Source organism: Pimephales promelas, chromosome 13 (genome assembly GCF_988280905.1).
Source record: "Pimephales promelas chromosome 13, fPimPro1.hap1.1, whole genome shotgun sequence".
Lineage (NCBI taxonomy): Eukaryota > Metazoa > Chordata > Actinopteri > Cypriniformes > Leuciscidae > Pimephales > Pimephales promelas.
This window is the reverse complement of record NC_142781.1, coordinates 17,548,519-17,574,469: the sequence shown is the minus strand read 5'-3', so window position 1 is coordinate 17,574,469 and position 25,951 is coordinate 17,548,519. Positions and strand designations below refer to the sequence as shown.

The 25,951-nt window shown below is 38.4% G+C and overlaps 1 protein-coding gene across 5 annotated transcripts in view; it reads left to right on the top strand.

Moving 5' to 3' along the window:
• The first annotated feature begins 4,387 nt into the window (after nucleotides 1–4,387).
• Nucleotides 4,388–25,951, top strand: part of LOC120493659 (low density lipoprotein receptor adapter protein 1-B) — a 40,188-nt gene continuing 18,624 nt past the window's right edge. For 2 of the 5 annotated variants that reach the window (XM_039692389.2, XM_039692392.2), the window contains exon 1: nucleotides 4,388–4,676. In XM_039692389.2, coding sequence (XP_039548323.2) covers nucleotides 4,592–4,676 — 85 coding nt within the window. In that variant the 5' untranslated portion in view covers nucleotides 4,388–4,591. The remainder of the gene's footprint in view (nucleotides 4,677–25,951) is intronic. The other 3 variants (XM_039692390.2, XM_039692393.2, XM_039692391.2) reach the window with 2 other exon arrangements.

The window sequence follows — 25,951 nt, the reverse complement described above, 5'->3', positions numbered from 1 at the left end:
TTTAGATACAGCAAGAGAGAAGAAATTGACATGCTTTTTGTTTATTTGGCAAAAAAAGGAGAATGTGTATCACTATCTCTACAAGAACTTGTGCATTTTTATCACATAAATCTTATTTACACAAAGAAATTAACTTTCATGTATCAACTGCTAACTTTTGTAGCTCTTACCAAAATTCTATCTTTTAAAAGAAAAAGAGAGGAACTCTTAAAACACTGTCTTTTAAATGGCATTGCCTATAGATAATTAAGCTATAGCAATAGCAATGCCATAAACATAAAGTGAAATTTAAGTTCAACCTTAACACAAAAACAGTATCAACAATGCTTCTATTCCCAAAATGTGAGGGTACTTTTTTCCACTTAAAATTAAAGTGCAGGATTTGGAAACATATGACTGAAGCTCTTATCTAAACATAAAGTGCCACTGTAGCGTTATATTAAAATATCATAACATGAAATCCAAAATGTTCCCACACACCGGACTTATACCATAGACTCATACGACGCTGGCGCATCCTCCAACTCCCTCATCTCTCCCACTTGCCATTTCTCCGCGTGCCGTCCGTGACCGCGCTCCATACTTCACTTTTACTGGCTTGTTTACTAACTTGAACCGGCGCTGCACAGAGCGATCGGTAATGACATCAAATACCGCGAAAGTGATGAATGCATACAGAGCCGACTCGCGCTAGTTTGATGTTATTCACCGATCGCTCTGTGCAGCGCCGGTCCAAGTCGAACAAGTTTATGTCGCGCGAAAAGAAAACACACGTCACATACGGGCACGAGGTTACATTGCGCATGCGTCGAACCGTGAGACGCACACACGCACCGAACCGAGACAAGCGAACCGAACGGTTCGGGTGTTTTTTCATGTACCGTGCCACCCCTAATATATATATATATATATATATATATATATATATATATATATAAAGTTATGAAAATGTCCTGGTTTTCACAAAACTGCTAGGAAAGATCAGCTTTACAGAGATGGTCCTCACCGCAGAACACGAAATCCAGGGGGAGGAGTTGGAGTTGGTTCCAGATCTAGCTCCTCCCACCTTACATATGAAAACAAAACTAAAGTTTAGAATAAATATATTTGGTTATTTTTTTAATTTGTAATTTGTTATTACAAATTTGTAATTGTCACATTTTTTTAATTTGTGAGAGCTATTTTTGTTCAATTTGGAGGTATTTTTTTAGTTATTTATTTTATTTATATATTTGTTTTTCTAATACAGAAGAGACATTATTTCTATCATTCTTTCCTTATTTTTGAATTTCTATCTATACAGAGGAGGCATAGCCTACTTTAAATGTACTGAAATTAATAAGGCTGAGTATCATTTGAGTATCTGTTTGCTTGGCCGAGTGTCCTGGTTCTTGGTAATCAAAATATAGTCACCCTAAAGTCGCTTGTAAATGCTGAGAAATGCAGCCCAGGATTGAACTTCAGTAGCAACATAAAAATACATAAAAACATGTATGACAGGCGTAATTTTCTAGGGAGACAGTCCCCAGGGAGACAGACCTCCAGTATGTGAGACCTCTCTGCTGTGGTGGCTCAGCACCAAGGGGTTTAGGGGGGCGATCCTGAGAGGTCATTGGCAGGATTATCTACTTTCTTTGCACATTAATCAACTAGAAGTGATAGTGGTGTTTCAAGCTCTCAAGCACTTCCTGCCAGACCTGAGAGGCAGAAAGAAATCGCTAGTTTATACCACTAACAAGACTCAAAATAGCCCCAAAATAACGCAGTAACATAATGAGGGTCCCTACATGCAAAACGAAGCTTTGAGAACTTTGTAAGTGTACAGACCGTTTAATAAGAAGATACTTTATAAAGACAGTTCACTTCGCGTATACAGACAGGAGCCATCTTAGGAAATAGTCTCGATAAGTCAAACCACGAATGTCGTGCTGAGTGATCTGAACTGTATGGAGTTCAACGAACTTCTGAACTGTATGAACGACGTTCGGGGATCGACTTATCGAGACTATTTCCTAAAATGGCTTTTGTCTGTATACACGAAGTGAACTGTCTTCATAAAGTATCTTCTTATTAAACGGTCTGTACACTTACAAAGTCCTCAATGCTTCGTTTTGCATGTAGGGACCCTCATTATGTTACTGTGTTAGTGTGGGGCTATTTTGAGCCTTGTTAGTGGTATAAACTAGCGATTTCTTTTTACTTAGTCAATGCCCCCATTGCTAGCATTATACGCTAAACAGTTTTTAGAGATAAAACTCTTTACATTCGATTATCATGAAAACAAATCTCAGAGAACGGTTGACTATGTACCGATGTTTTATTAGACCAAATGTTCATTGTTCGCAGGAGTTCTCCTTTAACTTTGATTGACAGCTGATAACGGGCTGCGCCGAGTGGAATTTGACATCTTGGCCATGATCTGACAACACATCATACCACCTCTGTATCCTTTCTGAACATTTGTATTTTATATTTCCCAAGATTTTCCAGTATGGCGCCACCCATACGCCCCATAAACAGCCTCAGAACGGTTCTTCAGAAAGTCTATGGGTGACGACACAGACGCTTTGTCCATATTTTTTTACAGTCTATGGTCCTCACTGCATACATTTTTTTTTTTTTTTTCTGACTTGGATCTTGGCTCCACTCCAAGGTCTAGGGTGCATGCTTCTTAGTGTGCACAGAGACTTCACACATAACAGGCCTGTTATTATGGTGTCGTGGGTATGGTGTTTCCACAGCATCTCAACGCAGCTCAAGTTCCCTTGAAAGGCAACGGCTCAGGCTACGTATGTAACCCTGGTTCCCCTGAGAGGGAACGAGACGCTGCGTTGCCCTGCCATACTCCCTTTCATACTCTTTCTAAAATGTGCTGTAGAATGTTTATATATTGTCATGTTTTTTAGAAATAAACAATGGACAAATGGAGCCTTTAAATGCCTCAAATGTGAAGTTTTGAGGCACAAGGCCGCGAGTCCACATGAAGTGTGCGATTTGGGATCCAGCCGATATGCGCCCTAGATGCACCCTTTTTCCGAGCCCACACTTTGGGCCCCCTGTCCCAAATGGCAACCTAAACACTTGTGGCCTTACGTCTACAGCTTCGTGACATAATGTCACGTTGACTGTCAGGAAGAACTCTGCTGCGGAGCTCGCATCAGTGTGGCCTCAGCAAAAGTGTGCATCGAGGGTCCATATCAACCACAAAGGGGGTTCTCGCGACGCGAGCAACTTAAATGACAAACGGGACACTCTCTCATGGACTTAACGGACACACGCACACAGCAGTCATTGTAAGTCCACAAGACAAAAAGTGCATTATGAAGTGTGCCATTTGGGACAGACTTCTTCCCGACACTTAAAGTGGCATTACATCACGAAAGTGCGGATTCATAGGAAGACTGCGAGTGTTTAGGGCAGAGGTGGAAAGAGTAAAAAGTATATTCTACTCAAGTAAAAGTACTACTACTTCAAGTAAAATTACCAGTCTAAAAATCTACACAGGTAAAACTAAAAATTAGCTCATTTAAAAAATGATCTACTAATACTACTCAGAAATGGATATGATTTCAAATTTAGAGAAGTAAAAATACCTCAAACAAAATGTACTTAAGTAAAAGTAAAAGTACAGATTTTAAAAACTACTTGTAAAAGTAGAAGTAGCCTACACAAAGGCCTACTTCGTTACTTTCCACCACGCCATTTGGGACAGGGCCATCCCATCCAGTCTTTGATAAAAATAAATAAATAATGTTATTATTATTATTATAAATAAGTAGTCTTTTTGCTTTAAATGTTGTTTTTTTTAATTAAACTTATTTTTTCATTTTCATGCATGCATCAAACAAGCGGGGGTCTATTCTTTCTTTTGATAGCCTATTGCATATTCAAATATTCATACAAAATAATAAAAAATGCTGGCGGTCAACGGGCTGTGGCGGTGGCTGGCATCTTTTTTTTTCTTTCTTTTTTTTTTTCTCAAAAACGCTGGCGGGGAAAGAGTGAAGATCGCTCCATATTGACAAACCAAAATAAAGTAATAAGAAAGGTAAAACATTTACTACCTGAAATAGTAAAAATCCTTTTTTACAGGGTTGACACATAGGGTAGCTACACTCAAGTTCAAATATACTAAAAATATCTTTCTAATAAAATATTAGTAACATTACATAGCCTAGAAGAATGAATAAAACATTCCAGACTTGAAATAACCAATACGGAATGCATAATGCAAAAATGGCATAGTAAAAGTTCTATTAGCTTTTCGTTGTTCAGTCTTTGTTTGGTCACATCCGTACTTCATAATAATAACCAGACGAATAATTATATGCTTCGCAAAGATTTGCATGGTTGTTCTCATTTTATTATGAAACGTCAGCGGGTGCGAAGGGAACACAGCTCGTATGGCTCTGTCAGACGGGCAGTGAATGGTTAATGTTAGGCTACTGTACAGATACATGACTGTGAGAGGTGTCTATAGGCTGCTCGTGTCCACTCGCTCCATTACTCGCTGCATGTTACTACTTTCCCCATTCCCACAGTAGGCACCAAAGAACAGCTCTGCACCTGCTCTGCAGACATCTCCTCCAGCATGGATGCGTTAAAATCCGCCGGGAGAGCAATAATCAAAAGTCCTGGAGTTCCGCGGCACACATGGGGAGCGTCCAAGCACGAAAGTGAGTAGCATGCGTGCCTTTATCTCTGTTTACATCTGAATACAACTGCATCCGTGCTGGGGTTCACGCGATGCTACGATAATACTGCCTCTGATACACATAAATCTACCTGAACATCTTTTATTTGTCTTTTTTTTTTTTTTTTTTTGCAGTGCGATTTGCTTAAATTTTTCTCTGCATAGTGAGAGATATTCACCTTTATCTACAGGTTAATAATTGAAGAGTTCAGATGCAAAAGCCTCTAAGTGCCATTTGAAATTTTCTTCTAAAATTATCATTTTTATCAAGCTTGTATATTTAAGTTCAGTGATTTCACTTAAATGGCAATGAAGATTACCTATTAATTGTCATTTAAGTGAAATTACTGAACTTAAATATACAAGCTTGATAAAAATGGTCATTTTAGAAGAAAATTTCAAATGGCATTTAGAGGCTTTTGCATCTGAACTCTTCAATTGTAAATTTTAGGCTACTATTATTTTATTACAATATTCCGCATACTATCGGATCGTTGACCCTATAACATCCTGGTTAATGCAAGATATCTGTTTCTCACGTGTCCCATGTGTAGACTAGAAAAACCAATTAAATCGAAAAGATGTAACCAACACTGAGCTGTTCAAGGTTGACTGGCTTTATGAAATGTGTTGAAACTTGGTCAGGCTCAGAGAGACATCTGGCCAAAAAAAAAAAAAAAACATATCACAGTTCTAACTTTCACACTTTGACTGACTGCAAGTCACACTTCACCCATTTATGTTTTAATGATTAAATCAGCTGGCTGGTCCTGTCAGGTTTTGTTCTGTCAGGAGGAAGAATTGAGTGGAAAAGGGGGCAATGGTTTTATGAGACAGGCCGTGTCACATCGGCGGTGACAGACAGGACCCTGAGGCTCAACGCTCTGTCTTTCTGACGTGTGAAATGTGAAGTTCATGAGGCACTCTGGGGAGAAAACATCTCTATTCCCACTTGAACTGTGTGCCAAGCATATATGCTGGAGAAAATCTACCCGTGTCTTGTTGCTGAGAGAATGTATATTTGCTAAAATACAAGAAAATTAGCATAATGAATTATTAAAGTCAACAACTATGTCTTGTGAATTTAGATGTGCCCTCCCCAGATTAAATTTTAATGATTTGATTTGGCTGTAATGGCTGTCTGTCTCTTTAGAAATGCATTGTGTTTGTGACTAGGATCAAGTAGACAGGTTTAATTTCTGTTTGATGACTAAAATTGCTTGTTGGTTTACTGGCATTATTTCTCACAAAGGTCTAGAGAAACATTTTTCAGTGTCCAAAGATGATTCAAAATGCCAGTTAGATTTTTAAAGGAATAGTAAAATGGAAAAGGGAAAATTTCTGTCATCATTTACTGACTCTCATGTCATTTCCCATCTGTTGAATATAAAGGATGATATTTTGAATAATGTCTCACTTGTTATTCAGCTACAGTGATGCATTTAAGGGTTAGTTCAGCCAAAAATGAAAATTCTGTCAGTAATAACTCACCCTCATGTTCCAACCCATAAAACACAAATTAAGATATCTGTGAGGAGTGAGAGCTGTCTCACTCCTTTATTGACTGCTCGGTAATCGCATCTGCCAGCCCAAAAGAAGTTAGTAAAGACATTGTTAAAAAAGTTCAAGGAACTAGAGTGAACCTCAAACCTCAAGTAAACCTCAAGTTTATCAAGCGACAAGAATACTTGCGAATACATGCTGTTCTTTAGAACTTTAATCAAATAATCCTGGAAAAAAAAAATCATGGTTTCCAAAAAACTGTTTTAACACTGAAAATAATAATAATCAATGTTTGTTTGGCAGCAAATCATCATATTAGAATGATTTCTGAAGGGTCATTCAACACTGAAGACTGGGGTAATGATGCTGAAAATTCAGCTTTTTGTGCTTCTATACAAAACAACAGTAAAATTAATGAAATATTTCTGACTCAAAGGGGAGCTGATTCTGGTACAGCTCACAAACAAGTGAATAATGAACTGTTTTTGTGCTGGTATGATGAATATTCATGGGAGGGTATGATGTCTCTCAAGTGAGCATTTGACTTGATGAAGGTCAAAGTTTTCTCTGGCGCTCATTAAAAGCGAACTTTCATTTTTAATGTTGCCAAAAGAGAAAAGTTCAAGGCAAGCTAAAATATGCAGATCCTGTAGATCCTGTAATTTTTTTTTTCCTCACAGTGAGCGGATGTATTTAAAGTCAGGACATGCACACAGAGAAGTCACTATCAGTTCTCATTGTGCCATTAAATAACATTGACAGCTCCAAAGGTCACAATAAATGCTGTAAGTGTTAGACGCCCTTCCAGGTTTTTACAATGCAAGTTTTTGCAATTTTTTTCGTAATAACCCCTGATTGGGAAATAACAGGTTTGATGAAAAGCAACTTCCTTGTCGATCTCATGTAGACATTAAGAAAATTATTTATAAATAAAAAAGCATTGGCAGTTGATTACTGTTTTATCAAAAATCAATACGTCAAACCCTCTGAGCTGAAAGTGTCAATCCATGTTTAAGTAAAGAAAACATGGCTTTGGATAAACCGATTACAGGAAGCATGTCAGCAAATCTATCAAGCTGTGAGTGTGACCAGAATGGGGAAGTGTATACTAACAACAGACAACTGGTCTCTGTGTCATTTTCAATGATCAGAAGTGGATAAGGTACACACTGACACACTCTTGTGCGTTATCTCATACATGTATCCGTATATATGTGAAAATGAAAATCATATAGTGTGCGGAAAATGATTCTATACAACCCTGAATCAATGAACAAAATGTGGATGTGAGTTCATTTTAAAGGGTAACTAAACCCCTGGTCAGAGCCTGACTCCACCCACTGGCAATATTTGAAAAATGCTGAAAAAGTGGGCGGACCCCAGCGGAGATAGAGGGGACGAAATAGATGCTAAAACACTCATCCTGATCGTTTTCAATACTCGCAATTCCAACTCCTGACTCGCTACAGTGGTTTTGATGAAACAAGCTGTTTTTTTTACTGCCAAGGGCGTAGCTCGCGTGGTGAGCTGAAACCTGCGTAAGTCACGAAGTGCGGAACATCCAATAGAAAAATTCAACTGCAGTAGCCACCGTTCAACCTGAAGAGGGCAGCACTAAAACGTTTTTACACCATATATTGTAGAAATAAAACACTTTATAGACGAATCCGACGAGCGTTCTGTGTAGGCTGCCATCTTGTGGCGACGCCATTACTGAGCTGTTACACCAGCATAGATATGTGCACCGGTATGTAAACAAACCTCGGTGATAACGCAAAAGCACCCTCGATGACAGCTACAGCCAGGCGGAATGACTTGTTGGGTTGATGATGTTAGACAGTGGCCTCCAGTCACAGATGAAGGTACAAACGATCTTACAGATTAACGTTATTTATGAAAATAGCTTGGCAAGCTAGCTAGGCTAACGTTTGCTAACAAGGAAACTATAAAAAGATCTGTCCATTTGGCAACAATAAATAAATAAATGAATGAAATCAAATAAACAAATTTATGTTTTTCATTTGTGTCCATTATTTATCTCATTTTCACATTGCAACAGGCAAGGGTAAGGTAACGTTACAGCTAGAAAGTATACATAATATCGACCAATTAGTGTTTTTAAACCATGGAAAGAGGTCAATATAACAGCAGGAAAACAATTATGTCACATAACGTTACATTTAGCTCAGGAAAGCCATTTAATGACCATAGCATGTTAATTGAATAGAAAAAATAGCAAGAGAGGAGATTTTGCTGATCACTATATCACATATTTATTATATTTTTTTTACTTATGTCATTAAATAATTGTTATTATACGCGAATGTCCACGTCTTGTACTCGCCCAGGAAATCTGTAAACCGTACGGCACCAGACAGGGGCAGTCGACCTGGGGTATTCACAGTGTTTTCTCTTCAAAATTGAAATTTTACTGCCACCATTGAAACAATTTATAACGGAAACTGTTTACCCACTCGACATTATACAAGGAATAACGTTGTAACGTTAGTGACAGTCGTAAATCGCGGGCTGTTTATTCCAGTGGACGCAAGTTGCAACTAAAACAATAGAAGGCAATGGCGCAACGCTACCCAGCAACAGCTCAGTAATGGCGCCCCGCTTACTTCCGGTAGTTTCGCCGGATTCGTCTATACACAAATGTTAAAGTTACTCGAATCAATGACTGGTATTAAATAAAGATCCATTCTTACAGATCATTAACTAAAAAAGTTGGTTTAGTGTTTAGTTACTCGTTAAGGATGTTTCCTGTGAGAAAGTAGAATTCGTATTCTTTATCGTATATACTCTTCTCATTTGGTTTATTTTTATTTATGGTTCTTGTATTAAGTTCTGTTGCTAGAAAGTTACGGATTCTTATGTTGTTTTTTTAACATTCTTTTATTTTTCATTTGTGTTATTAATTATTTTATGTATTAAATACTTCTAGAGTTTATAGAGTTTATTGGTGAAATAAGCTCTGGTAAACACAATTTGACAAAACTTGAATGAATTTTCTTTTTTACAATGTAAACTACACACACATACACCCCAAACATTTTTATCAGTCTTATCATTGTAGAATAAAATATCTAAGGATCGTCAACTTGTTTACCACATACCTTATTTCGCTAACAAATTGAAAAAATATATTTTTTTAAGCATTTTGGTTCTTAGTGACTGAATTTGAGTGGAACACTTCTCACTGTCGAGACTCAGAAATATCCTTTGCACTGCTTCAATAAGGTACTTCCACTGTTTGGGGTAATCAATACATAGAGATTAGAGTGTAAAGCAGTCCAAAAATCACTCCAGTGGTAGATGTGAAACATTTAGTAGAACTTCTTCCTCCACCACTGAATCTAGGCCTCCAGCGTCAATGACTGTCTCAAGGAGACCAATTTGCATCCCTCTGGTCTGCCTCTCCATATCATTGCCTCTCTGGTTTGAACCACAAAGCTATATAGGATATTCTTTATATTCATTTTAAGATGATATTTTGGTTGATGTTTCACACATATATTGATTTTGTCTTGCTAAATGTTTGTATGTTGTTGAAATAACTATGAAATAAGTGTGCAAAGTCCAAGTTTCATTCCTTTCTGCTGCTGGTAGCAGGGGAGTTTGAAAAGTTTCAAAGGAAAAGTTTGAAAAGGTTGGCTCATAAGCAATTGCTTCCTCTGTGAATTATTTCTTTCGTATGATATAAAGAGGCTATTTTGTATGCATTTTGACTGTACTTGAGGAGGTTGTTAGATTTTTCAGGCGGGAGCTCTGGTAATAAAGTAAGCTTTGTAGCCTTTTTTCACAGCAGGCACCGATGTTCCTAACAGGGTGAAAAATACACACACAAACATCTTTCTAATTCAAGAGTGTGCAGTGCTGTATAAAAAGACCCCATTAGATTTTTTAAGGGTGTCCTGCTGCTCATTTCAGTGTGTGTACACCAATGGACAAGACTGAATCTATCCTTCCTCTCCCTTCCTGACCTAAAAGGCAAACAGGGAAAAGGAGAGAAATAGGCTCGCTCCTTTATTACTTCTAGCCTCAGTGACTCCCAGTGACATTGTTATTGTGATCACCCTCATACACGGTGACAGCCGTGTGCAACAGCCTGTCTGCTTTTACTGTTTCTCAGCACAGCCTGCTCAGGTCCAACAATAAGGTTTGAATTTCTTAAAAATGACACTTGACCTACTGTCCTATAGGTGACAAAAACAACCTAGCATGTGAATCAGGACATGGATAAAGAAACAGATGTTCATACTGCAATGTTTTAATTCATTTAAATTTGCTGCATGCTCTATGTACTCCAAATAAATAACGCAACACATTCTCAAATCTAATTTAATCGTGTGCAATCCATTTAAAATTGTATGACAAGTTTCTTTTCCATTTGCATTAGTATATGTGAATACTTTTTGTGCTGTTGATGTAGCATCGCACATAGCTATTAGCAGGGTATTTTTGTTCCCAGCATGCTTTGTGTCACAGGTGGTGTATGCAGAGAAAGATGAGAATTTCCAAATTCAATAAACTTTACTTACAATAATTCCAAACTCAGGTACAAGGAAGACAGGCAGGATAACACACATACTCCGAGTACATCTAACAACCGACAAGGACTGACTGAAGGGAACTAAATATACGGTCTGATGAACTGAAAACAGGTGACACAGATGATGATGATTAACTAAACAGGTGAGACTACTGAAGATGAATGAGGAGCGGGAAAACTGAACAAGGAAGACATGTGACAGATAAATAAACAGAACAGATGAACATGACTGACATTGCATCCCCCTCCTGGTAGGCGCGACCTCGTGCCGTAGATGGACCAAAGGTGGAGGGAAGGGACACAAAGGAGGACAAAAGATGTGGAGGACCAGGGCAGAGGTGACGGAGGGAGGAGCCATGGAGGAGACGGGGCTGATGGCTCCAGGGCACCGACTGACGGGGTTTGGAGCAGGAGGTAGAAGAGACCAGGGTGGAGCCAGAGAGCCTATGAGCCCAGGCGACGCCGAAGATCCAGCGGAACATGGCGGGGCTGCCGGCTCAGGCAACTGAGGTGCAGGCGGGGACACAGAAGGGTGTGGTGAAGGCTTAGGGAGTGAGGACCAAAGGGGAACTGAAGGGAGTGAGGAGTCCAACTGGGCCGGGGGGACGAAGGGACGAGGTGAAACCAGAGGAGCGCAGTCCAGAGGTGAGGGAAGGTGGACGAGTGACCAAGGTGGATCCGGGGGGACGAGGGATCCTGGCGGAACTGGTGCCCTGATGGGCCACGGTGGAACTGAAGGAGGTAGGAGCCAAGAGGACGTGAATGGACTGTTGGGCTGAGGTGGAGTTCTGGTCACGGAGGTTGGAAGGGGAGACAGGGGATCCACCAACCAAACTGTAGCTACAGGCTGGCAGACCCACGGTAACTCCACCTCGCAGAAGGAGATAAGATGATGGGGCAGACAGGCAGAGTCGGAAGATCAGAGAAGTGGCAGATGGAAGGAGGTGGGGGAGGGAGGCTGAGTGGGAACTCAGTCTCTGACTGGGCAGACTGGACGAGAACACACTCTGGATGGGCAAAGAGGACGAGAACAGGCTCTGGCTGGGCAAACGGGACAAGAAAACACTCTGGCTGGGCAGAGTGGACGAGAACACACTCTGGCTGGGCAAACAGGACGAGAACAGACTCTGGCTGGGCAAACGGGACGAGAACAGACTCTGGCTGGGCAGAGTGGACAAGAACAGACTCTGGCTGGGCATACTGGACGAGAACACACTCTGGCTGGGCAGACAGGATGAGAACAGACTCTGGCTGGGCAGACGGGATGAGAACAGACTCTGGCTGGGCAAACGGGACGAGAACAGACTCTGGCTGGCATACTGGATGAGAACAGACTCTGGCTGGGCAGAGTGGACGAGAACACACTCTGGCTGGGCAAACAGGACGAGAACAGACTCTGGCTGGGCAGACGGGATGAGAACAGACTCTGGCTGGGCAGACGGGATGAGAACAGACTCTGGCTGGGCAGACGGGATGAGAACAGACTCTGGCTGGGCAGACGGGATGAGAACAGACTCTGGCTGGGCAGAGTGGACAAGAACAGACTCTGGCTGGGCAGACGGGACGAGAATACACTCTGGCTGGCATACTGGACGAGAACACACTCTGGCTGGGCAGACAGGATGAGAACAGACTCTGGCTGGGCAAACGGGATGAGAACAGACTCTGGCTGGGCAGACAGGACGAGAACACACTCTGGCTGGGCAGATAGGACGTGAACAAACTCTGGTTGGGCAGAGTGGACGAGAACACACTCTGGATGGGCAGACGGGATGAGAACACACTCTGGCTGGGCAAGCGGGATGAGAACAGACTCTGGCTGGGCAGAGTGGATGAGGACACACTCTGGTTGGGCAGACGGGACGAGAACACACTCTGGCTGCAGACGGGACGAGAACACACAGGAGACAAGGGCTCTGGCAGGATTTGGATAATGGCTGGTCCAGAATATGAAGATCCTCTAAAAGGGTGGTCTCAACAGGATGAGCGTGTGCTCCGGATTGGGACACAACACTCTCCAGACACCGGATGACGATGTCTCTCCAGCCTAGACCGATGGTGTCTGGGAGGTTGATAGGGTGGTTTACGGTTGCCCGGATCCGGAACAACGTGCACAAATGCTCATCATCCTGATCGCTGATGACAGTAATGCAGACAAAGCCCGCAACAAAAGAAAAAAAACTTTGGCTCGGATACTTTGGCCAGGACGATAATATTTACCCCATCGTCCATCTTAGGGCAGTTGGTTGTTATGTCACAGGTGGGGTATGCAGAAGAAGATGAGAAGTCGAATTTCCAAATTCAATAAACTTTACTAACAATATTTCCAAACTCAGGTACAAGGAAGACAGGCAGGATAACACACATATTCTAAGTACATCTAACAACCGACAAGGACTGACTGAACTTAAGGGAACTAAATACAGGGTCTGACGAACTGAAAACAGGTGACACAGATGATGATAATTAACTAAACAGAAGAAACATGACTGTGACACTTTGCATAAGGGAACTAAGTAAAATTAAGTATTTACATGTTTTGGAGCAAGATGATTAAAATCGTTTAATTTTTCAGTTATTATGTTGAAGTCACCGCAAAACTAAAATACTGACAGAAAACGAGTCGACACTTGTCTTCGTTCATTATGAAATGTAAGACAAAAATAATGTTTTCAGAGATGAAGGCATACATCTTTAGTTTTGGTGTCAATTAATCACTTAACACTAATCTACCAGTTAGCCACGGGGAGACCACAGAGTGTTGTCAATCACTGTATTGCATTAATAGAAAGCCAGATAATATAAAGATTTGTTATAAAAAGTATTTTTCTTATAGTTCTTAGGTTCTGATAGAATTTTTGTACTGCGACCTTGGGTGCGGGAACATGTGTGACATGTGCACTAGGAAGGACACAGCCTCACTATAGGATGCAGACTTCCGTTAGACAAAAACCAGTAGACAGTGATACATGGGCTCAATGAGATCATCTCCTATTGGCAAACCAATGCAATTTGGAAACGTTATGAAACAGTTATAACGTAACAGCGCCTTGTTTACTTAAATTAGATGGCAGTTTAATACGCGCTCTTAACCACTGGTTCAAAACAAGATTAGAAGCTTTGCAAAGTAGAGTTTTGAAAGCACCCATCACTAATGTGCAAAATTTCTAATTGAGTTAACGGACTTATTTTATTGGCTTCACTCACCTACTCAAACTATTTTAGATTTTTTTCAATATTTGGAAACTCTTGAAGTTGTCATGATGCTCTGGATGTGTATATCTAGATGCCAGTTTGAAAAGCAGTGTAGCTGTTTTGATGTGTTCTAAAGTGAATATTACATTTTGACATTTTCTTTGAAATATTTTTTTCCTCCATCAAATATAAATGCATTCAGTTTGAACTGCCAGCTCTCATAACAGAAATTTAGCTTTCCACGCCTTCTTTTTAAACCAAACAACTAGTCTCTGTTTTCCCCTCTTCTTTGATTTTCTTTGCTTGTTACTTATCTCTCAAATCACTGGCAAATAAGAGCAAAATCCCTTAAGACAGACTATCTCTCCCTCTCTCTGTCTCAATCCTTCTGTCTTTGTCATTATTTTCTCTTAGTGTCTGTGAGCATGGAGACTCCCTGTGGTTTGTTTCCTGCAGGCTATGAATAAAAGAAGAGAATGGGTTTTGAGAGAGAAAAACGGATTCACAATGTGCATATGGCCACACTCAAAAGACACAATCCACAAATCCACCTTATTCATAATCACGGCACTTCACCTTTCATGTTACAGTGATGTATTGCACTGCGATGTTTGAATATTTCAGAAGTATTAATTTCCCTTAAAATAAAAGTAACATGCTGATCTGTGTGGTCTCACCAAATACACAAATACATGGATATGACATGTATTTTTTATATTAATTAAATAAATTTAATAATATAAAAATAATCAATTTTAGTTTAAAGGTGATATTCAGTTACTCATATGCTATAATTCTATAATGCTCAACTGAGTCTATATTATCAAATATTTTCATGATTTAAATTAGCTAGCAACAAGATGAGCACTGCAACAATACTGCAAATTAATTTATATAAAATAATCTGCCATTTAAATTAATTTTACTGTGGACAAGTTCGTTAATACACTTAATGAAGTACCAAGTATTTAATGTATATTATTTCTATTCCATTAAAGACATGAAAGCAGCACCAGTATATTTCCATAGACAGATGAGATGGTGAAATATAAGTCTTCATTTTACAAACTTATTTTGTGGTTCTCTGAAATAGCCTACTTTGATGTACTTAATAATCAGTGCACTTGCTCTCTGTTTTTTTTCATACAAATGTATGCTGCAACAGACCAATCCAAAAATAAATAAATAAATCATTACTTGTGATGACCTGGTTAATTAATGCATACAACTTGCATTTCTTTATCCAATGAGTTTCCCCTCATGACATTAAACACACACACACACACACACACACACCTTGCTCTAAATGAATCTAAAAAATAACCAGTGGTTCTTTCATGTCTTTCTTTGAAGTCGCATTTGCTTTTTACATTAGTCTGAACCTGCTTTATCTCAGTTAGACTTTGAGAGCGGTCAATGATATGGTCCTCCCAGATATTGATTTTCTTTGTTCTCCTCATGTTCACCAAATCTGAACAGCATTATACAGCGTCCTCACCTCTTGCATTAGATTGCACTGAACCATTGCCAGGTTGTGAAGGCATAGAGAAGCACCAATATTAGTTATATAAAAATATTTCCCTCAGTTGAGTTATGGAATGTGTTTGAGTGATAACATCATGTTCTTTTTGCTAATAACTTTTTGTCGCTCTAATTTTAACGAGCATCATAAGCCCCCCATAGCCAGTTGTAACAGCCTGAAAAATAGGCAGTGTCCCATAGAAAAAGAGTTAAGTAAAGCGCACACTGAATGCATGAGAATCAGCCGTCGCTTCCTCCCACAGAGAGATCCGTGACATCCAAACCTTTTCAAGCCTTCAAATTTCCCTGATGCATCTCCATTTTGTCAGACAGGGTCCTGTTTGACAACCTGGACATGCATCAGGAAAATTTGACACTCGTTCTGCCTAGCCTCCCGTTTCTCATTCTCTGCGTCTGTTTCTCTTTCTGTCATTCCGCTTCATCTCACAGCTCTCTTTTCCTCTGTTGATTTTCGGTACCTGTGGTCTATATCCTTTGTTTTATCCCAGCCTTTTATTCTATTTTAGGCCTTCCCTGTTGCCAGCATTACCCCCAGTGAACCCTGTCACTGATAGTCTCTCTTGGTCTGTCTGTCACTCCAGCTACACACGCTCTCGGTGTCTTTTATCTGTGCAGTTGGGCTCAGTGGGATTCAAACTGCTCCGCTCAGACTGAACACCTGAAACAGTTGAGCTGTCTCTTATGAGTTTCAATCGTCTTTATGCATGCATAAATGACACATTCCATTAATAACTTATAGCTGTTCTGTTCTGTACAAAACTATTTTTGTTGTAATTTATACATCATATTGTATCATGTTGTAATTTGCAGTTTAGTCTTCTGTTCTTTTTATTTTTATATATCACTTCTGCCATAATTTATATATAAACTCATAAAGAAATTATTTAAACTTTCATGTTCTTTTGAGATTGACCCCAATGATATAAAAATAACTTTTCACTTTCTATTCAAAGAATCCTGACTTTTTTTTTATATCATGGTTTCAAATAAATAAATAAATAAATAAATAAACAGCAAGAACTGTTTTCAACATTGATAATCTGAAATGTTTCTTGAGAAGCAAAGCAAATAAAAATATGTTTTTAAATCTTTTAAATGAAAGGTTTAGAGTTTATATATATATATATATCACCAAAATAAAGGTTACAAATATATACACAGTATATATAAAAAATGATATATATATATATATATATATATAAATGTGTGTGTATGTATATATACAGTATATATATTTTTTTAAATTTATTTATTTATATTTTTATTTTTATTTTTTTATGTATTTTTGTTTGTATTTTCTTTATTTTGATGGTCACAGTTGTGTTAATCAGTTATTATAAATGAAAAGGCCATTAACTATAAACCTTTAATGTTAAGTATTTTCAAGATATTTCATTAACCATGGGTCTATCAGAACCCCAAAAAATTCCTTGTACATTTATGATTAGAAAATTATCCTCATTTTAAATCAAACAAGGAATGTGCTATCTGTCACAGCTTGTTGAAAAAAAAGATGAATGAAAAGGATCTAAATGCTAGACTTTATTTACACAAAAATAAATAAAAAACACTGTAGACAGGAACAGAATCAACTAAGCTATAAACGTGATGTCAACGAACAAATAACTGAAATAAACACACAGCTTAAATTAACTGAAACAAACCAATTAACTAAATGACTATCAGGTCCCGACAATAATTAACCCAAGGATGAGATACCATAGTAAACAATTAACACAGAAAAAGAAAACTTATCTACAGTATAAACAGGGGAAAACCACCTCAAACCTAAGCAAACACAAAAACGAGGCATAACCCTGACACTATCCATAAATTCAGACCATAAATATAGTGAAAGGCTTGCTTATGACTGAGCCTCCTCAGGCATACTGAGAGTAGTGTTCATTTCAACATGTACTTTGGCAGAGTCTTCAGTACTTTGACCTTTAACCTCAGCCATTACTGAGCGCAGGCAGGATGTTCAGAAAGGCTGCTCTGAACCAACCTAAACCCACCAATCAGCAGCACATGTAGGGGCTGCATTAGTGCCAAACCCCCATGAGACACCACTTACACCGCACACACCAGCTGAGGACCAGTGACACACACAAGCCTGTCTCTCATGATTAGACATGATCATATAAGCCCATTCTATTACCGAGCTCTTAGTTTCTCTTTTGATGGTGTATCTAAATATTCTCTGGACAATTAGATTAAACTCTTATCCAGACCATTAGATAAATTAAACTAACATCAGTGGTTAAAGCGCAGTGTTGTAATAGTATAAACTCTCAGATTGTGACATACTGCATAACAAATCATGTGTGAAATAAAATGTTCAGCTATGATTTACCCATCTTAAATGGGTCTATCAGTATATGGATTTATACATGCATTTCCCAAACAATTTTTCTTGAAACTATGTGCTCCCACTTAAAACTCATGCATATTGTAAAAGGGTTGCGTTGTGCCTGGCCTCTCTTATCTAGCAAAACATCCCTCTACAAAACAGACCTTGACAAATGGTTTCAAACATGACCTTTGCATATAGGCGACCAACAGCCGATAGTTGCCAGATCCCTTATCAAGAAAGTGCTGAGGAAGCTCCCATAACTCATAACTTATAGAGTATGGAATGAGCCATATTACACACTTCTATTCTTACCAGAACTTAGACCTGTATTACAACTTGATGTGCTTTTCCAATAACCTGAATTTGATCTTATATGCCTTATTAAATGCAGAAATTGGTTTCATTCAAATAGTTTCAGACCCAAGTGTCTGGCTTCAGATACAACTGAAGAGAAACAGTACCTTTGTGACATTCTAAACATGTTTACATTTTATTAAAACAAAATGTTAATGTGCTTGCTGTTCAGGACAAACAGAACCTGAGCATAAAGTCTGAGCTGCTGTTTTGCTGCTGATAAGACTCAAAGCAAAGAAAGAAATATTTTTGCAAAGCATTTGGATTACTTTGAAATCAAAAAGCAAATAATCCACATTTTTATGTATGAGGATTTGAGGTGAAAATGTCTGTAGATAAATGGTTATGCTTTGTTGTGAACATATATTAAAAGTTGTGAAAAGGAAGAATGGCCATAATTTGTAGTAATTCATGCAGCTCATTAAGTTACGACATAGCATACGTTTCTTCAACTTCAGCCACTTTTTTAAGGTTTATATACTATAGGCGAGGAATCTTAGCCCATTCCTCATGAGCAATGGCCTCCAGTTCAGTAATATTCTTGGGTTTGTGTGCTGCAAGTGTCTTCTTCAAATACCACCAGAAACCAAAAAGTTCCAACAGAATACCAAAACCTCTGTGGCTTATTTTTATGATTTTGAGTAAATTTGACCAGATTTTTCGTGTGTTTTTGGGTGTAAGTCTTGGAATTCTGGCATGGACTCCACATGAGTTTAGTATTTGCCTTACTGTGCAGCTGAAAACTCAGTGCCTGTTACCAGGTCTTTTGCAGTCACTACGCTATCTCACGACCAATTGGTACGAATTCGACAAATGATTAAAAAGTGGCTAATTCGTACTAATTCGTATGACCTCACTCGTACGAATTCGTACGATTTGTCTAAACCGACGTGATGGGTAGGTTTAGGGGCGGGGAAAGAGGTAGGTAATTCGTACGAATTCATACGAATTGGCCAATTAAAATATGTACGATTTAGCAAAATCATACTAATTGGTACGAGTGAGGTAGTATGAATTGTTACGAATTAGCCACTTTTTAATCATTCGTCGAATTTGTACGATTTGGTCGTACGATTTTTCTGACCTGCCTTCTCAGAAATCTGGTTGCAGCGGTTGATAGCTTCCTTTTTTAGCCTCGTCCAGGTAGTGTAACCACTGTCCCTTTAACTATGAACTTGCAAACTAACCTTGCAACATTGTCTCTAAAAACATTTAGTGCCTTCGCTATCTTTTGGTATCCTGTGCCTTGTTTGTGAAGGGCGATGAAATCTCTTAACTTTTTGGACCATTCTTTTAACTCAGACATTTTTCGAACATACAGTCAAATGTGACACTCAACAAACCTGGCCAGTTCAGATGTTTCATGTGTTTTAGCTCAAGCACACCTGATGCAACTAATCAATGGCTTCATTATTTGCTCCAGGTATACTTGAGCTAAAACACATGAAACATCTGAACTGGCCTGCATGGGGTGCGTTTCCCGAAAGCATCGTTAGCCAACTATGGTCGCGAGTTCCGTCGTTATCAGCATAGTTCAACGCATCGGTATTTCCCAAAACAATCGTTCCAATGAACATTCGCAAACAGCATCGCAATGTTATGTGGTTTGAACGATAGCTCTCGACCTGTGGTTAGAGGCATCGTTTCTATATTGAAACACATTTGGATGTAGTAAATCCTTATCTTGAGCAAAACAAGCAAGCTGACATTCAGTACAACCAGTGCCTTTTATTTAGAATACATACAAATGTAATTTACGTTTTTTAGTTTTTCAAAAGATCTGAAGTACCGTGTTTGAAGAGTGCGCATGTGCGAACGTGCTCTACTATGTAAGAACGAGCCAAATATTAAGTCTGGTAATAAAGCAAAATAGCTGAGATCAATTAGAAATAGTCCTCAGATGACATGTCTGTAATTTATATTTAAAAAATCTAGCGTTAATTGGATCTCGAACAGTTTCATTAAAAGTAGTTATTACTCCACCACAAGCGAAACCTACGTGGTTGAACGATACTTTGCGACAGTGGGTTTCGGGAAACAATCGTGACTCGCTAGATGATTTCTCCAACGATGCATCATACTATGATAGTGAAGCAGTGAACTACGTCGTTGTACAGGAAATACACCCCAGGTTTGCTGAGTGTCACATTGGACTGCATGTTAGAAAAATGTCTAAGTCAAAAGAAAGGTGAATTCTAAGTCAAATTTCAGTTGAATTTGAGAATTTGTTGTGTTGAGCTATTTCAATTCATTTTGTTTAATTTGTTGCTTGCAAACAGCCGAAAGTCTGCACATTTCGCCAATAAACCTGATTTGCAATGGGGGTTAACATTTTGCCTATATGGAAAAAAGTATATTTTGCTCACCAAGGCTGTAAAAATCAAGTTTAAATTAAATGTCAACAGAAACATTTATTGTTTATCATTTCCAATCAATTCTCATCACATCTTTGGATGTGTGTGGATGTGTGGGAGTTTATTTTTTAAGTGTCTACAGTGGCCCATAGCAGAATAAACACTAATATAGACTATGTATAAGTATTGGTTGGCAAGTCAAGTAGAAAATCATTAATTCATTCAGTTTTGGAAGAAAATTCCCCTTGCCGCTTTGAGGCAGACGATGTTGTACTGTAAGACAGACAGAGCTTGCTTTCTGTTCATTAATTCCATTTGTGCAGTCTTGCATAAGAGTGATAACACGCATAACTCTATAGTCTCTGCAGACTGAGAACACTTCAGGGAAAAAAAACTGTGAACAGAGATGAATGAAGGTTTTCAAGTAATTATTTTGTTTTGTTCGGCTGTTTTAATCATAAGATTAAAATTTACCTTATGCCTTGTGATGTAAATACAAAGTTATTAAACTCTTGATGGCGCAGGCTGATAGGTCCTTAACGCAATCACATCATTCACCCCTTCACACCGGTTTGTACTTTACTTTACTTTTTTTGCAGTTTATATAAACCACACATCTTACACATTTCAACAGGGTATCTTACTTTATTATTATTTATTATGAATTTCTTAAATAACCAAAGTTCAACAACATATGGGCAGATCCTTTGGGCGCTGCTGATGACACTGTGAAGTGACGCTCGAGAGTATTCCAGTGGATAAAAAAAAGAAATCCTTTGATTCCTCTTCCCAAGCTCCACCTGTTTAGATATGAAGAGTTCAGATGCAAAAGCCTCTATGGTGCCATTTGAAATTTTCTTCTAGAATGATCATTTTTATCAAGCTTGTATATTTAAGTTCAGTGATTTCACTTAAATGGCAATGAGGATTACCTATTAATTGTTATTTAAGTGAAATTACTGAACTTAAATATACAAGCTTGATAAAAATCATCATTAAAGAAGAAAATTTCAAATGGCATTTAGGCTTTTGCATCTGAACTCTTCATATACAGTACTACGGGTAATTCATCGATGATATAATGTACAGAAGCAGCAGCTGCATGTCTTACTTACTCACAGCAGCTTGTATGTATCGAAGAAATCTGTTGTTTAATTATGCAGTTAAAAAAGTATTTAAAAATAATAATTTTATTATATCCATAATTTGATGATTTTCATTATAATGGTTTCTCAGAGTTTGGTGTGTGCTATTGCTACTGCTGATCTTTATATGCTAACATCCCACATTGTAGGACTGTCTTATGCCCATTAACTTTTGTTGCTAAGCAACGGAGCTTGGTCTGACACCACTGTGGTTGTCCTGAGCAGAGAAATTTGATGAAGATATGGCATGTTCAACACAGCCCAAACAGCTCAGGGGCTGAGAACGCAAAATTAAACATTGAGATTTTGAGACCTTCCTGTTATGTCTCCTCGACAATCTCTCTCAGAAGAAAGGTTCCCAACAGAATCAATGTTTGATATGGGATGAAGACACTACCAATAACTTAATGGAATATAAAGATGCGTTGTAATCACAGGGCCAGTTGTTTTTTGTTGCACTTTTATTTTAAAGTGTGTATTCCACTTACGGCTGATATAATCGTTTCTATTCCCCAATTCCTCTCTGCCGTATCATGTCCTATATAATGTCAAGGTAATGTCCTAGATTCTTACGACACTCATTATTTAGACACTCAATTGTAGAGCAGAGATCAGAGATCCTTTATTCGGCTGCTGTCAGCCCATATTTAAAACCTTTTTTCTTAGGGAAAACTATTCAAGTCTGAGGTATTTTATATTCAACACAATTTGTACGTGATGCATAAAATGCTAGTGCAGAATCATTCCAGGAATCTAGGCATTTGATTTACTCGTTGCTACGGGCAACTGTCCTGCCCGTGTGTCCATGTGTGAGCTCTCGTTTTAATTAATCATCTTATCATGAAAATGCAGTCATTATATTCACTGGGTTTCAACATGCTTGTGTATTCATGTGACATTTGAATGTAAATGAGACTATTAAGCATGTATATACAGCTATGTGGCTGACCATCTCCCTTGCTTTCCTTCGCACGGTTTAAGGCATCCATGTGCTCAATTACCAAATGTGTCAGTGAAAGGACTAGATCTTAATGAATAAGAAAATGGTCACCTTTAAGAAAGTTAACTGCTCATGATTCTGGCCTGTCTAATCGTGGCATGCACGTATGTTTTTATCTTGAGGAAATATTTCTGCATTAACGTTGAATTAATACTGTTTTATGAATGTAGTTTATGAATATGAAAAAAATGTAACCATTAGAAAATGTTCTGTTTAAATTCGTATTAGGTTAGTACACCAAAACTCCCCTGAAACATTTTGAGTATGTTTGTTTATCCAAATAAAACCTTAAAATAACCATTAGAGGACGTTGTGTAAAAGTTATTCTTATAAGGTTAACTCTCAAAAACCTCCCTAAAATGTTCTAAGAATGTTAGAAATTGGTTCCCAAAGAAATAACCAAACAGGATATACATTTACCATACACTTTCACAGTTTACACTTAATTATAATGATGGCGATCTAAAGGAAAAGGAATTGCAGAGTCCACACTGCAACAATAACGGCACAGAGAAACGATATCGATGTGATCCCTTTCAGAACTCTGTTTTTTTTTTTCAGCTGATGAACGATAAAAAATATTGGCAGCCAATCCGAATTCATCCTGCTTTAAAGGGGTGATGAACTGAGAATGAGAAATCATATTTTCCTTGACATCTATGAAGTCATCATATTATAAGAATATCCTGTAAGTTTCAGAACTGAAAACGTCCTTGTTAGTCCAATAAAAGCTTTTATTGACACCAGCCTCAGCAAACAACTCGTTTTTCAAAGTGGGGAACTATGATGTCAAAGAGGATAAAACACCACCCCCGCAGAAGAAGATCAACGCCTACTTCAACACGGCCGGTTTAGCCCCGCCCACCGATTTGCGCATTACACACATAGCCAAATAACATAGGCCTACCTCGTGATGACAAACCGAGTCGAGTTTAACCGATCGAGTTTACTTCCAAGTCTTTAATGCGAGACGTCCATAAAAACCGAGCGTTTTTGAGCTGGGCTCAAAACTAGGGTAGAAAATATTTCTTATTCATTTTGAAGTTTTTTAATGTAAAAACCACGCAAACGTCATAAATTGACCTCAGACAACAATGTAAAAAATTTTAAAAGCCAGTTCATGACCCCTTTAAAAAGCTCCAGCATTTAAAGCAACTGTCAGGATTATATTTAGTTTTGTTGTATTTGTCTCCCTAGTTTTTTCCCTTGGTTCCTGATTACTTGTCAATCATTATGTCTCCCCGTAACCTTAGTTTCCTCAATTCATTGTCCGTTCGGTATCTTTTTTATTAAATGTGGTTGAGTGTAAGTTTTCTTCTGCTGTTTGTACATCTTTGTAGATTAATAAAGAAGAGTTTGTTTAGATTCACATTCGTCATGCGATTACTACAACCACCAGTACATGACAACGACATGGTGTGGATAATAATCTAGTCTTTGTTATAGTTATCTTTATAGTTAACGGGCATTTAGTGGTAAGTGGAACGCTCTGTGTTTGCTGCGAGGATCTATTTCACTGTTCAAGCTGTTCAAAGCGCTTCTGAAGAAAAAAAAATATGCTAAACAATATAGTTAAGTTGACTTCTTTTGATTTAAACATCAAAAGCTTAAGCATTGCGTCACAAAAACCTTTACACCACTGCAAGATCAGTCTGGAGAAATGCCATGCAGCTTTTGTCTAGCACAGACACAACTGCAGTTACAGTCTCAGCATCTGTGGTAATCGCATTTAATGTTTGCACAAATCGGATCAGTCTATCATGCAGACACATGCAACAAGCCGTCACATTATGTGCTGTTAAAAATGCCACTTTCATCCCAAACACACAATACTGCCTGCTTTTTATTTCACAGAGCAACCTGCTCTTGACAAAACCTGAGAATCCAATTACCATCAACCTTATGGCCTTTTTTGCATGATTTGCTTTACTCCATTGTCATAACCTCAGCAAAGTTTTATGACCATAAACATGTCCTACTTCAGTCTAATCTGAGTGAAGGCCTGGAGCATCAACATAAAAACGGATCAATTATTCATTCAGCAGCCTGGTGAACGTATGGTACATCCCTCAAGTTAGAGCGATTCTTTATTGCGGCCCAAGTTCTGTGTGTGTCAGCATTCCCACTTTCAAGGATTTCAGCACGACAAATGTGCAGCAACAGCTCAAGGAGATTATACATGCCAGCGAGTAACCCTTAGAGCTTTTCTGACTTATTTTGGCCACTTCTGTTGTTTCCATGCCCTGCAGCTCATCTACAAAATGTCAGTTAGAGATGGCTGCAGTGCTGAGTGAGAATTGACTGTTAGTTTTCCTGCCTATTGAGTGCTGAGATAGATTTAGTGTCTTCTTAGGTTAATAATTGACTTACAGTTGAGAAAGCCATGATGGTGGTGTTGTCTTCCTGGCCTCAAACAGCTGGTGCTGCTGGGAGAGCCAGATGGCTCCGAGCAGAGCTGTCAGAACAGGACAGGACACTGTCAGATTAAATGAGTTTCTGTCCTCCATAGTTAGGAACATATAAGTAATCAGTTACTGAGTAGCAACTGATCTGTATGTGTAGCATAGCTATACCAATTCGGATGCAGCTTCTGAAAAAATAAATCATGGCTGTTGAGGCCTAACATTTTATGTTTTATAAATTCTATGTTGAATCAAAAAAAACTTTCTTTTTTTCTGAAGCTACTTTTTGTCAAGTCTATTTGATGATTTTGCTCATTTAACACAATAATGACTTCAAATGATCTTTTGGTGTAGCCTGGCTAATGCCAGGCCACGTATCATTGAGAATGAGATGTGGTCTGGAAACCCACATGTTTATTTTCTCATATTTGAGGCGTGGTTTACGAATGCCCAGAGCTGTTGGGTGCTACGAATGTCTATCAAACGCGTACGTAGCTCATAGCCAATCGGTTCAATAATACCAGATGACGTATGTAGAGCGACAGAAAATTATATATATATATATATATATATATATATATATATATTTAAATGTAGTTTTCCAATGGGCTACAGCAGGTCATAAGAATAACTTTTTGAAGATTTTACTGCTGTCTGAAACTTTGGCTTACCTGTCACGATAAATATAAATTATCAAGGAGATACTATTTTTAATACAATGCAGTTCTGATGTTTTTTCTGCCATTATAAATTTATATAAAATAATAAAGAATCTTTGTCGTTTTGAAAGCATAATAATCAATAATTCACACTGATATGGCTAACAATTGGTTAAGGTCCTTCACTTCAGTGCTT